Source organism: Saimiri boliviensis, chromosome 9, assembly GCF_048565385.1.
Source record: "Saimiri boliviensis isolate mSaiBol1 chromosome 9, mSaiBol1.pri, whole genome shotgun sequence".
Lineage (NCBI taxonomy): Eukaryota > Metazoa > Chordata > Mammalia > Primates > Cebidae > Saimiri > Saimiri boliviensis.
In genome coordinates this window covers 72,475,606-72,490,428 of record NC_133457.1, presented here as the reverse complement: position 1 = coordinate 72,490,428, position 14,823 = coordinate 72,475,606, and the positions used below count along the sequence as shown (strand labels likewise).

General features: G+C 48.0%; 1 protein-coding gene across 1 annotated transcript in view; it reads left to right on the top strand.

Moving 5' to 3' along the window:
* Window positions 1-4,934: 4,934 nt before the first annotated feature.
* PYGB (glycogen phosphorylase B) overlaps window positions 4,935-14,823 on the top strand; it is a 52,096-nt gene continuing 42,207 nt past the window's right edge. Inside the window, exon 1 of the mRNA XM_010330764.3 lies at window positions 4,935-5,267. Coding sequence (XP_010329066.1) covers window positions 5,025-5,267 — 243 coding nt within the window. The 5' untranslated portion in view covers window positions 4,935-5,024. The remainder of the gene's footprint in view (window positions 5,268-14,823) is intronic.

Below are 14,823 nucleotides of genomic sequence, written 5' to 3'. Positions count from 1 at the left end.
CCAAGTAGCTGGGACGGCTAATTTTTGTATTTTTAGTAACTGCAGGGTTTCAACATGTTGGCCAGGCTGGTCTCGAAGTCCTGACTTCAAGTGATCCACCCACCTCAGCCTCCCAAAGTGTTGAGATTACAGGGGTGAGCCACTGCACCCAGTCCATTCCTTAATTTTTTTGAGTGTCGGCTCAAATATCACCTCCTATAACTAATCGCTCAATGTGCTTTTCTTTGCCACACTTAAAGATATCAAAAAATAGGCCGGGTACGGTGGCTCAAGCCTGTAATCCCAGCACTTTGGAAGGCCGAGGCTGGTGGATCATGAGGTCAAGAGATCAAGACCATCCTGGTCAACATGGTGAAACCCTGTCTCTACTAAAAATACAAAAAAATCAGCTGGGCATGGTGGCACGTGCCTGTAATCCCAGCTACTCAGGAGGCTGAGGCAGGAGAATTGCCTGAACCCAGGAGGCGGAGGTTGTGGTGAGCCGAGATCACACCATTGCACTCCAGCCTGGGTAACAAGAGCAAAACTCCATCTCAAAAAAAAATACTATCTAAAAATTATTTATTTGAAAATGATGGCTGGCACAGTGGCTCACGTCTATAATCCCAACACTTTGGGAGGCTGAAGCAGGCGAATCACCTGAAGTCAGGAGTTAAAGACCAGCCTAGCAACATGGTGAAACCTTGTCTCCACTAAAAATACAAAAATTAACGAAGTGTGATGGTGGGTGCCTGTAATCGCAGCTGCATGGGAGGCTGAGGCTGGAGAATTGCTTGAACCTGGGAGGCAGAGGTTGCAGTGAGCTGAGATTGCACCATTGCACTCCAGCCTGGGTGACAGAGCAAGATCCATCACAAAAATAAAAATAAAAAAAATAATAAATAAATAAATAAATAAATAATAAATGAATAAATAAATAATTTGAAAATGGTTGAGATAATCCTGGGACTTGTTTAGCCATTCCAGTGATATTGGTGGCCAGCGGAGGTGAGCAGACCTGATGGTGAGAAGGCTCCTTTCTGTGTCAACCATGCACACTAATGAAGGATCAAATCATGAAGATTCAGTATTGGACTAAGTGGTGCCACAGGAGAGGCGAAGGACCATGGCAGCTCCCAGGAAGAAGAAATTACATCTGGTAAGACAACTGTTAAAAAAAAAATTGATAGCATTTGTTAAAGCGTGGTACCAGACTGTTCATGACCATCATGGTAGGTACAGGGACCACTGCAACTGGGTCTTGTAGCAGGGGAGAGAGATTGGGCTCAACTCTGAAAACAGCATGGGCAAGTGGGAATTTATAGCCAGGGACCAGGGGGAGGGGTCAGTGGATGGACAGTTACTAAGAGGACACTTCAGGGGTCTGGGGGATTCTGGCTAAACCACCTCACAGAATTCCTGCTGAAGGCAGGCCGGGGAGATAGGACATCATGGGAGATGGTGGACATGGGGAGCCTGATCAGATGTCACCAAGGGGGATGAGATATCAGGGGCAGGGAGTCCTTGCTAAACTGACAAAGCAGGGATTGCTAAAACGGATGTCACAAGGAAGTGTATAATGGCCCTAGGAGAAGGTTCAGAAGCCTAACTGAAATTTGGGCAAAGAACTTTTGTCAGGATCACGGAAAATTTCATAAAGTGTAGCTATAAAAGAAAGGACTTAGGCCAGGCACAGTGGCTCACACCTCTAATCCCAGAGCTTTGGGAGGCTGAGGCAGGTGGATCACGAAGTCAGGATTTAAGACCGGCCTGGCCAACATGGTAAAGCTCCATCTCTACTAAAAATAGAAAAAATAGCCAGACGTGGTGGCGTGTCCTGTAATCCCAGCTACTCAGGAGGCTGAGGAAGGAGAATAGCTTGAACCTGGAAGGCAGAGGCTGCAGTGAGCCAAGATCATGTTACTCCACCAACCTGGGTGACAGAGCAAGACTCCGTGTCAAAAAACAAACAAAACAGAAAGGACTTAAAATTTATTTAACCAGGGTAACAAAGAACTAAAAGTCAATCCAGTAAGAGAATACATAGGCCTTAAATCAGCAACTATTAGTGAAGACTGTGGCCTCTAATTTTCTTACCAATTTCAATTATAAAAAATAAATAAGTAAATAAAAACAGGAAATACAAAGTGTATGGAGAAAATAAGGAAATCCCCTGATAATTCTTCCATTCAGAAATAACTAGTGTTAGGTTTGGACATACACCTGTGTTTTTCTAACACAGTAGTCCCTAGTCACATGTAGTTATTTAATTTAAATTTAAATTAATTAAAATAAAGTAATATTTAAATCATTACTGTCATTTCTGCATTACATCCTTTTTATTTCTGTCTTTCATTTATCAGTATTGTGTCATCTATCACATCTTCCTAGCTAGCTATTAAAATAGTCATTCCTGGCTGGGTGCATGGCTCACAACTGTAATCCTAGCACTTTAGGAGGCTGAGGCAGGCGGATCACAAGGTCAATGGTTTGAAACCAGCCTGACCAACATGGTGAAAACCCGTCTCTACTAAAAATACAAAAATTTTCTGGGCGTAGTGGCATGTGCCTGTAATCCCAGGCCCTTGGAAGGCTGAGGCAAGAGAATCGCTTGAACCTGGCAGACGGAGGTTGTGGTGAGCTCCACTGCACTCCAGCCTGGGTGACAAAGTGGAGTCTCCCTCTCAAAAAAAAAAAAAAAAAAAAAAAAAGTCATTCCTTTTAGCAGCACAATGGTTTATGATGTTAACTTTGAGAATAGATACATTGTTCCAGGCGTGTGCAGTGGAGCAGGGCTCAGCTGCTTCCCTTATTAGCTGTGTGGTGTTAGGGAAGAGTTGACTTCTCTGTGGCTCACCTTTTCCATGTCAAGGCGGGGGTATGATAGCAGGGTATTTGCAAGGGTCAGAAGTTAAAACGTGACTACTTCTGTCTCTTGTTCTCTCTCTCTGATTCTCTCTCTCTGTCTCTGACTCTCTCTTTCTCTCTCTCTGACTCTTTCTCTGACTCACTCTCTTTCTCACTCTGACTCTCTCTCTGACTCTCTGACTCTCTGACTCTCTCTCTCTCTCTGACTCTCTCTCTCTCTGACTCTCTCTCTGACTCTCTGACTCTCTGACTCTCTCTCTCTCTCTGACTCTCTCTCTCTCTGACTCTCTCTCTGACTCTCTCTTTGACTAACTCTCTCACTCTCTCTCTGACTCTGTCTCTCTCTCTCTCTCTCTCTCTCTCTCTTCCTTCCTTTGTTCCATGTCAGCCTTTCTCCTCTAGGATTTTTTTTTCCTCTCTCTCTCTCAGAAGCTCTTTTGGAGATTTATCTTTCTAGTTCTCTATAAAAATAAAATAAAATAAAAAAAGAAGTTAAAACGTGTACAGTGCAAGTAATGGTCAATAAGTGTCAGTGCCTCCATTCTTTGCCAGGTGTGCACCACAGCTGAGGGATGAACCTTTACTACACCACAGCAGAAAACATCTTTGCACAACTTGCTTTTTGTTTTTTGAAGCTTTCCTTGAAATCTATTCCCCAGAGTGGTAGAAGTGGTCATAGGGCACCACCATTTTTATGACTTCTGAGTTGCCAGATCACCCTCAGAGAGATTGCATCAGTGTAAAGAGCTTGCAGTCAAGCTCAACCCCACAGCCCTGCCATCTGCCCCCGAAGTTCGATCTTGCTGGCTCCAGAATCCCTAGGATACAGTGAAGTAGTGATTCACCGAGCTGGAGCTGGATGGGCTGTGGGGTCATTCCAGACTGACTAACCTCAACCTCTGAAGTCTGCAGCTGGAAGGGGCTCCAGGTAAGAAGATAACTTTGGAAGAAGCATCACACTAGGAAAACTACTGCACCTGGACTTTCAGGGCATCTCCTGGGGGCAATTTTTACTTCCATGAAATTCAGTAACCTTTTTAGCCCCTTCAGCCCAAGACCACCAGGAGCAAACATAGAGTCCCACAAAATCGGGTTTACTGACCCACTGCAATGAGGGAGAGCCTCCCAAGAACGTAGGGAAGGCAGAGTTCTTATGGGGTTGGGGGAAAGGCGGAGTTTAGGCGAACTTTACATGAAGCAGGGTTCCTACAGGCTGAGGCAAGCAGGGATGTGCTCCTCGGGGACCAAGTGTGGGAAGCTGTGTGCAGATGCCCCCTATCTGGAGCTTCAGCCTGGGTTGGGATGGAGGAGGCTAGTATCGGTCAGGGGCTGAGCTCCCCGGCCAGACAGGCATGTTTCCTTCTCCCTGCTGCAATCTCAAAGCGCACAGAGACTGCCAGAGGGTGTTTTTGGGAGCAGGGTTTCTTGGAGGGCTACGGGGCCGCGGTCCATCCGAGGAGGGGTCGTAGTGGCACTTGGCCGGGGCCGCCTCGCGCCCTGGGGAACCGGCGTCTCCAGCTCACTGGCAGCTGGTTTTCTCCACGTCTGTCGTCGGCCTGGAGTGGCAGGCGGATAGCCCCTGCCCCGGACGCTGGAGACCGGGCCCAGCAGTGTTGGTGAAGGCCTTTAACTAAGCTGTAATCAGTTTCTTCGAACGTTTCCCAGGCCTCGGCCACAGCCTGGGCCCGGCGCGCTCCCGCGGGGCAGCCATTGACCCGGTGCAGGCAGCGCCGGCCGCAGGAACCCCCCGAGGGCAGGAGGGAAGGGCCCCTCTCCCGCACCGCCCCCGGGCTGGCAGGAGCGGCCAGGACCGCACGTTCGGAGGCCCCGGGTCTCTTGCCCCCTCCGGTCGCTCCCACTTTCTGTCGGGCTTGCCCAGCGGGGAGGCAAACCCCACTCTCCGGTGGCGTAGGCAGGTGTAGCTGCAGTCTCGGAAGACACCAGCGCTCTCAGCTTTGATGAATCGGGACGCCCCTCCCCTCCCCCAAGAGGCCCCGCCCCACCACAGGAGGCCCCGCCCCACCACAGGAGGCCCCGCCTCGGCTCAGCGCGCAGGCGCGGCCAGTCCCGCCTGCAGAACCGCAGTGCCGGGCGGCAGAGCCGCTGCAGCAATCCCGGTGCTCGCGTCTCCCGCTGCTCTCCTCCTCCATCTCCTTTCTTTCGTCTCGGCCGGCGAGATGGCGAAGCCGCTGACGGACAGCGAGAAGCGAAAGCAGATCAGCGTGCGCGGCCTGGCGGGGCTGGGCGACGTGGCCGAGGTGCGGAAGAGCTTCAACCGGCATCTGCACTTCACGCTGGTCAAGGACCGCAACGTGGCCACGCCCCGCGACTACTTCTTCGCGCTGGCGCACACGGTGCGCGACCACCTGGTGGGCCGCTGGATCCGCACGCAGCAGCACTACTACGAGCGCGACCCCAAGGTGAGGCGCCACCCCGCTCTGCGCGCCTGGGCCCGCTAAGGGGGCGCCTGTCCCCAAGCGGCACCCGCGGGGGTCTCCCTGCGGGGCAGCCCGCCCGGCGCTGCCTGCGTGCCTCCCAGGCCTGCGGGCAGGCACAGCGACTGGGCAGTCGCCTGGAAGCTGCGGCCGGAGGGCGCCGGACGTCCGCTGCCCAGGGCCGCGCCCGCAGGTCCCCTCCTCTGGGAGCCCGCGCCTGGCAGGGTCTGCAGTCCCCCGCATAGGATGCAGAGCCCGGGAGCCTGGCAGACGTTCCCGGCCTCTTTCTGGCGGTGCGCTTCCGCGCTGGCTGCCGAGCTGGTGCTCCCCGCCCCTGCGCCCCGCAACCCTTTGTTTTCCTGCAGCAGCCTGTGGAAGAAAATGGGACTGGAAACAGGCCTGGGCAGCCTTGTGGGTTGGAAGCGGGTGAGCTTGGTAATCTGCAAGGAATTGTGAGACATTTGTGTGTGCACTGCTTAGAAGAAAATCACTGACGATGCCTGCTTCACGCAGGAGGAGTCTGAAGCTCAGAGATGGAGATGGAGCCCTCGAAGAAGGCTCTGTCTGAGAGGTTACCACACCTTTGTTAGAGAAATTTACTCGGGTTAAAGTTCACAGAGATTGTCTAATTGTTACTTTTTATATCTTGCAAAAATTTGTTTGCAGTAGTGAAACTTAAAGTCACTGATTATCCCCGTTACTCTTAACCATATTAACTATGGGCCTGTGTTCTTCCTGTTCTTTTGCTATTCCTAAATCTATATACACATTTTTAAAAGTATAATGCACGTACAGGTTTTTAGTTTTTCTGTTGCATTCGTAAACGTTTGTAAACTTTTTCACTGATAGCTTTGCAGGTCAATGGATAGGCCTGGTAGTTTTCAGTTTGATAGGTACATGGTAGTCTTGCACAGCCCCCTGTTGCCAGTTTCTTTGTTGTTTGTTTTTAAACTCTTAACCATAGAGGATTGTGTCTTTCTGCTACATTAACGTAGAGGGAGAACTGGTGAGGAAAGGACGCGCTTGCAGACCTGAAGTCACTTGGCAGATTTTACTTGCAGTGTATACCTACGCACTGAGCACTTGCTTTATGGGTGGTATTTTAGAATATTTTTGTAGGGCATTAAGATAAGTTTAATACAGTTATTGCTAAGACTGAGATTGGTTGCTTTTCCAAACTTATTCTGGGGCATTCTTTTTTTTTCTGAAATAGGGATGGTAAAAGGGACAGATTTGTTAGAATACCAACTGAGGCTCTTCATATTTAGTATGCAAAACATAGAAAGAAGTGGCAACAAATGGCCAAAACAGGTTATAACAAGGGCTTGGGATGACTTTGCCAGGAAAAGCAGCCAAGACGCAGTAGCTCCCCCAGAATTCCCTGCTGCTGATGCACAACATCTTTTTTTTTTTTTTTTTTTTTTTTTTTTTTTTTTTGAGACAGAGTCTCACCCTCTCACGCAGGCTGGAGTGCAATGGCTCGATCTCGGCTTACTGCAACCTCTTCCTCTTGCCTCAGCCTCCCTAGTAGCTGGGATTACAAGTGCATACCATCACGCCCAGCTAATTTTTTTGCAGAGACAGGATTTCACCATGTTGGCCAGGCTAGTTTTGAACTCTGCCCACCTCGGCCTTCCAAAATGCTGGGATTGATTACAGGCGTGAGCCACTGCACCCAGCCCACAACATTTTTATTGTCCAAGTGGTGAATGGCGAGGGCACAGCTTTGCCTTTGCATTCAAGGACATTTCCCTGGTGCTGGACCGGGACTTAGCTCTACACTTTAGGGTGCCCATTTGGGTGTTTATGTATAATCAGATCCTGGAGAGGCCAGCGATGGCTCAGGTATTACGGAAATAACCTTCATGAACGAGTCAGTCCCTGCAACAAAACAGGTTTTCTGATCTCTGTGAGGTCTGTTTTGATTGTCTACTATGGTGCCTCTGGGTGGAAACCTTTCTCTTTAAGCCACACAGTCTGTAAATAAGCTCTCTGCCTATTCTGAATAGGAAGGACATGTAAAAGTGGAAAATTGGGATTTAAGTGTTTCTTTGGCTAATTGATGACAAAAATAAGCTTGCCATCCTTTCTCTGGTAAAGTTAACATGTTTGCTGGTGATGAAGCAGAAACCAGTCCCGCCAGAGCCAATGAGGGGAGGTGGGCTCCCAAGAAAACACTTGCTGCGCCTCCCCCTCAGCCAGAAGTGGCCTCTGAGACATTCACCGGCACACTGCAGACTGTGGTAGTGTGACACTCTAGAGTTCCTAAATAGAATGCTTTTATTGTTATTTTTGTCTTTTTAAAAATTATGCAAGTCCTGAAGGAAAAATTACTACTAGAGGGAAAATTAGAAAATATAGATAAGCCAGAAGGAAAAAATAAACTGTAATCCTGTAAGCCACTTCTATTACCCACGTTGTAAATACTATAAATATTTTGTGTTCTACATTGTTTTTTTCTGTATTGACAGAAACTTGTTTTTAATACATAAAGTAGCATTATATAGAACCTATTGTTTCATAACTCGTAGCACTTTATTTTTGGTAAATAGCAGAAAGAATAGAAGTTGGACTGTTCAGAGGAAGATTTGTCAAGCTTTGCCATGCTTGGCAAATCATCACATCAAAACATCTGGCTAACATAGCAAGTTTTGTGCTTGGCAAGAGGCTGCAGTTGGTCATGAAGATATTTCATGGGTTCTCTGAAGTGGTGGCAAGGTGGTGAGAAGAGTCCAGCCTAAAGCTGCAGAGCCTGGGATGATGTTGCATGGAGAAGAAAGATGTGCGTGATCCATCCTGGCCTTTCCATTCGGTCTGTGCAACGGTGGGCTTGGGTGGATTTCTTTGCCATTCTTGGCCTCAGTTTTCTCATCTTTAAAATGAGGGGAATCAAGCTGGTGATCTGTTTCTGAGGTCCCTTGCCATTCTGAAATGTTATAAGAGTTTTGTATTTGCTTATTAAATGTTTCAATTTCATATTGAATTGACATTCTATGTTCAGAGAGAATTTGAGGATTCTTAACACAAGATGCAGCACAAAAGGTTCAAAGAAGGCCTCAAAGCGAAGGTTGGGGTGGGCCAGTGAGGGTCAGGACACAAAACACAGACCAGGATCCTGGCAACGAAAGCAGCCCATGCCCAGTTATGAGTCACAGGATCCCTGCTATGATGTCCCCAAAAGACAGGTGCACAATGTGCTGGGCCACTGACCTGCAGCACTCCTGCAGTGGATGTAACAATCAGTTTTCCAGATTTGTTCCGATAAGCTCCTGGCATGACCGCAACACAGATCAAGGAAAAGCAGCTCTACCTTGGGGCCCACACTTAGGTCCTAAGTATTTCTAATAAGATAAACACCATGAAATACAATTAATCTTTTGGTTTGGCTGGACTCAGGAGTTAAAGGAAGATGATCTAGAGAAGTGTTTTTGCAGCCACGACTGCCCCATGATCTCCACTTCTGGGATTTTGTTTTAATTCGTCAGTTGCAGGACCAGCCTCTGGAATCTTAACACTCCCAGTTTTTCTGATGTGTTTCTGCTTGTGTGTTTGAAGTTGACCTTGCATCTCCTGGGCCGGCTTCCCTGGCACCACATAGCTCACAATTATTTTCTCTGGCCAGTAACTGATGATGGGTGCTGTTTTGTGTTGCTGACAGCCAGCCACTTGGAAGGTAGGCCCTAGCTGTCATTTTTTAGCATATGGAGAAGCTTGCAATGTGTGTACCTTCATTTTTCACAGAAGACAGACCGTGGTCTTTGCCCTTGCAGCCTGTGGTGTCTGGTTTTATGTGTCGACTTGGCTGGGCTGTTGTGCCTGGATAGTAACGTGGATGTGCCTTTGTCGGGGTGGAGGTGTGTGGTGTTTCCCACACTGAGTTTCCTACAATTCAGTTCCGTTCTGATGCTGTCTACCTGGAGGTAGCACAGGCTAAAGACTGAGTCCCACAAAGCTGCTCCACCCTGATGTCAGCTGCACAGCAGGCCTCCCTTCTGATCTGTGACCGACAGCAGCCTCCTTTGGTTTGATGATTTGCCAGAATGGCTCACAAAACTCAGGGAAACACTTCGCTTGCATTTACCGGTTAATTATAAAGAATACAACCCAAGAACAGCCAGGTGGAAGATACGCAGAGGGCAAATCTGAGGGAGGGTGTGGGGGCTTCCATGCCTTCTGCAGGTGCCACTGTCCCAGCACCTCCAGGGTTCACTAAACTGGAAGGAAGCTCTTTCCCCCTCAGTTAGGGATTTTATGGAGGCTTCAGTTACCTGGCATGATAGATTAAATCACTGGCCATTGGTGATGAGCTCAGCCTTTAGCCTTCTCCCTTCACTGGAGGTTGGGGGTGGTCGGAGGGGTGGGCCTGAAACTTCCAACCCTCTAATTACAGAGCGTGTTCCCCTGGCAACCAGCCTCTGCCCTTAGGGCCTTGCCAAAAGTCACCTCATTAACATATGTCTGCCTTAGTTGAAAGGGACTTTTTATGAATAACGTTAAGAGACTTATTTCATCTTTATTGCTCTTCCCACTTACAAGGGTGTTACCAGCACTGGCCGGGAAGAACCAATATGTATATCTCATTACATCACAGTTTTACAGCATCCCATGGAGGAAGGCCTTGCAGAACAAACCCTGCTGCCAGCTACCTTTGCACCGGAGGTGCAGCTTGCCTGGATGGCCCACCCCACCCTGCAGGTTGTGGCACTTCCACAGTCGCATGAGCCAATTTCTTAAAATAAATCTGTCTCTCTCTACACATACGTTACTGTTGGTTCTGTGTCTCTGGAGAACCCTGACTAATCCACAAGGGCCATGTTGGCTTTATAAAATATGGCTGGGTGCGGTGGCTCATGCCTGTAATCCCAGCACTTTGGGAGGCCGAGGTGGGTGGATCACCTGAGGTCAGGAGCTTGAGACCAGCCTGACCAATATGGTGAAACCCTGTCTCTACTAAAAATACAAAAATTAGCTGGTTGTGGTGGTGGATGCCTGTAGTTCCAGCTACTCGGGAGGCTGAGATAGGAGAATTGCTTGAACCCAGGAGGTGGAGGTTGCAGTGAGCTGAGACTGTGCCATTGTACTCCAGCCTCGGCAACAGAGCAAGACTCTGCCTCAAAAAAAATAAAGTAAGATAAGGTAACTGAGGCCAGATGTGGTGGCTCACACCTGTAATCCTAGCACTTTGGGAGGCCAAAGGGAATTAGGAGGTCAGGAGTTTGAGACCAGGCTGGCCAACATAGTGAAACCCTGTCTTTACTAAAAATACAAAAATTAGCTGGGCTTGGTGGTGCACACCTGTAGTCCCAGGTACTTGGGAGGCTGAGACAGGAGAATTGCTTAAACTGGGAGGCTGAGATTGCGCTACTGTGCTACATACAACCTGGGCAACACTGTGTGACTCCGTCTCAAAAAATAAAAATAAAAACATAAGATAACTGACCTTGTCTCCACATCGCAGCCATATTTCCTTTTAAACTTTATGTGATTTCAGACTCTTAAATAAAAGTTGCAAGAATAATACAGAGAATTCTTGTAATTCCCATGTACCCTTCATCCGGGTTCCCCAGATGTTAAGCATTGCAACACACTTGTTAGGTCATTTTATTTCCCTGTAAGTTCATTTTTCTCTGAACCATTTGAAAGTAAGTTACAGCCTCATTGACCCTTCACCCCCAAAAACCCCAGTGCCAAAAACACTAGGGTGTACTCCGGAAAAACAGGGGCATTCTCTTACATACCACTAGTATAGCAGTTAAATTCTAGACAGTTATAAAAAATACAAATAAGAAAATTGAGAGCACTTTAGAAGCCCTTTCAGATTATACCTATTTTTTCATTAAACAGATCAAAGCTTTATGCCATTTGAAAATTCATGGCACCCTAAGACATGCAACAAATAATAAACTGCAGAGACAGGAGCTGGCTTTTCCTCCCCTGTCTCACCTATGCAGAAATGGCGTTCTCAGGATACGTGAAGGGAGAAGACAAATGAACACAGATTTAGAAAGGTAATTTGACAATAAGAGAAGTTAGTTACCTGTGCCTTCAACAGTATCTTGAGTAGGAATGACATGTAATTTTAGGTGCAACTGACTGGCATTTCTCAGTCTACAAACAGTTAAAATGAAAGATTAAAGTATCATTTAAAAATTATGACTGGCAGCTCACTAATTATAAATATAGTTTGACACAGTCCAGATCACTTAGTGTAGGTAGATTAGGCCCTGTCCAGTGTTAAGAAAAGGCTCCCATTGCTGTCTCACTCTGGGTTGGTTGTACGTAGGCTTTTTGTGGAGCTTAATTGCATGAAAGACAGAAGAGAGTGGACTGTGGCAATGCATGTCATGGAGTGTACAAGGAATTTGTTTCCTGCAGAACCACGTGATCTCTAAGATCTGCATACGTTCTAAAGTTCTACAATTATTTTACATTTTACATTTTCAAAATTGAGCAAACAGACCTGTGTTTGAGACCCAGGTACTGGGGTGAGAAGAAAATCCACAATCCATGTTGAGAAGCCTGCCCACTCCTCACAGGAAGCCAAATTTTTCTGGCACTTAATTCCTTAAGAAACCACTGTGTGTCTTCACAGGCTAGGAGCCTGAGAGATGTGCTAGCTAATCCTCCTGTCCTTACAGCAGATGGGTTATCAGAGTGCTCTGTGAAGAACTCCCCAGAAGCACCCTCAGGCGCAGGGAGTGGATACTGTGACACTATCAAGGAGGCCAAAGACCAGGTCTGGTGGGTGGGGAGGCCCCTCAGCATCTCTCCTCCTGCTGAGCCTCCTCAGTTTCCCTGGGTGATAGCTGAGCTGGCTCAGCTTACCCGCAGGAGCTGGCAGGCCCAGCCCAGGGAGGTGGCCCCTTTGCATCTGGAGGGGGCTGGGAGCCCCCCTTTGCCCCAGAGCCTAATTGGTGGAACATGGTGCCCACTGGCCTCCAGCTGGCTCAGTGGCCCATGTCCCTATGTCATATCAAGGACAGCTCTGTCCACAGTGCCCAGGCAGCAGGGAGGGGCACTCTGCTCTGTGAGCCACTCTGTGCCCACGTAGGAGCCAGTAGAGGGTGGTTGGTATGAGGCGTGCTGGCACTGACAGAATGTAATAGTCAAGAGTAGAGTTGCTGTGCTTTCCCAGGGACAGGAGGACCAGTTTCAGACCAGATCTTCCTGCAGAATGAGGCTCTTCATCTTGGTGAAAACAGCCACCCAACTCTTTATTTTACTTGAGATGGAGTTTCATTCTTGTTGCCCATGCTGGAGAGCAATGATGCGATCTCTGCTCATTGCAACCTCCGCCTCCCAGATTCAAGCGATTCTCCTGCCTCAGTCTCATTAATAGCTGGGATTACAGACGTGTACCACCATACCTGGCTAATTTTTGTATTTTTAGTACAGATAGGGTTTCACCATGTTGGCCAGGCTGGTCTTGAGCTCCTGACCTCAAGTAATTCACCCGCCTCAGCCTTTGGAAGTGCTGGGATTGCAGGTGTGAGCCCAGCCCCAACTCTTTCTTTTGTTTTACTGAGTGTTGGGAAAGTTCTCAATTTTCCACCAGTGTTCAGACATTAATGTTAAACAAAGACTGTACTTAACAATCCCTTCAGAAAAGGGGGAAAAAATTGGCAATGTCTCCAGGCCTAATTCTGGGAATCTATCTGTAAAGAGCAAAGTGAGGCTCTGCCTGTTGGTGTTACACCCACTCCAGCATCTGTTAACTCCCAAGGTGTCTGTAGACGATTAGTATGTTGTGTACTGTTTGTGCTGATCGTATTTTCATCTACCTTTGAGCTTTATGGTTTTCTATCATTTGCCTGGTTGTGTAGGCATTGCACGTAATAAATAAACTCCATTAAAAAAAAAAAGTGGAGGGGCAAGCTTGAACCCAAGAGGCGGAGGTTGCAGGGAACCAAGATTGCACCATTGCATTCCAGCTTGGGCAACAGAGCGAGACTCTGTTTCCAAAAAAAAAAAAAAAGGCTGCCTTTAGGCTACGTAACACTTGTTATAGTCATATTGCAATTGCAAGAAGGGACCATGCTAGAAAGATCAGTGGCTTAGTTCAGTCCCAGGCAGCAGGCCCCCTTAAAGCAGAGCTGCTGAGCAGGGAGATTAAGGGATTCTGTTGGCATTTTCAGGCTGAAGCCAGTCAGAGTCTAGTTCTTCAGCTGCTGCTCCATGAGCAGGGAAGCCCTGTTCGTGGTTGCACAGGAGGAGCCAGAGGGGAGCGAGTACAAAGAGGCAGTCCTGCAGCAGCAGGATGTGGGGTCACGGAAGAACTATGTCCCTAGGCTGCTGTGAACAAAGCCTGTGCCTTTACATGTTTTTTTTTCCGGAACTGCCACCTGCTAACTTACTAGGCTCTGCATCTGTGCTTAAAAAATCTGGTATGGCGAGGGGAACCAGCCTTGCCTGAGTCCAGTCCTAGCCTTGTGTGAGCCCACAGGTGAATGTGGTCTTCTCAGAGGCTGAGCAACTTGCCCAGATCACCCAGCTAGCCAGGGCAGGGAGCTGGGATGGGACCCTAGCCTGTACCGTTCAAGCCTGCATGTCCTTGGCCAGCTCCTCCAGCAAACCTCTTTCAGTTTCATGGTCTTCACTCTGAACCATCTTAAAGTGAAAGCAGAATCAACCCATCTCAGCACATGATGAAAGTTCTTAAATTGAAACAAGTTGCAGTCCCCAACGACAGAGCCTGTGGCTGGGCAGGCCCTGGGCAGTGCTTTGGGGGCTGTCCTGCGCAGGAAGTTGCAGAACCCTGGATGTCTGCATGCAACCTGGAGGGCAGTTGGAGACACACAGGCTTCGAGTGTAGGCCCAGCACTTCCCTCATCAGTCCTGTCTCTTACAAACAGATGATCAAGCTCTTGGGACATAACCGGTGAACTTTTTCCCCACAGTAGAAAAGTTCCTAAGTAGAAATTAGGAACTTTCGCGGAAAGATCAAACTACAACCTAAAAATACACATTTTAGCCAGGCATGGTGGCATGTGCCTAGTGCCAGCTGCTTGGGAGGCTGAGATGCGAGGATCACTTGAGGCCAGGAGTTTGCAGCCAGCCTAGGCAACATAGTGAGACCATCATCTCTTAAAAAAATACACATTTTTAGTTAAAGGCAGAATAAAAACATACTGATCATGTTCCTCGCCTGTCAGCTTTTTATAAAACCTCTTGTTAATCCTTGACTCACAGTATTTTCTCAGACAGCCAGGGTCTAGTCAGGCTCAGTGTGATTTCACACTGCCTGGACAGTGCCTGTGGCCTCCTCTGCAGGCAGGGAGGCAGGTGCTATGGAAACCCCATGGTTCAAATGTAGTGTAAATAAAGGTTAGCAAGATGAAGAGTCCGCCAGGGGCCTGGCTGTGAGTGACTGTAGCAGTAGTTCTACTTACAGCAGCTATGGGACTCATTAATGATGCTGCTGTAATTTCTGGTGACTGAAAGGCCTTTGGAATTTGGACAGTAATGTAGAAGCCATATATTCAAATGATCTGAAAAGTAGAAACAGGCCATTAAAGATAGAGCTATGATATGTGTGTGTGTG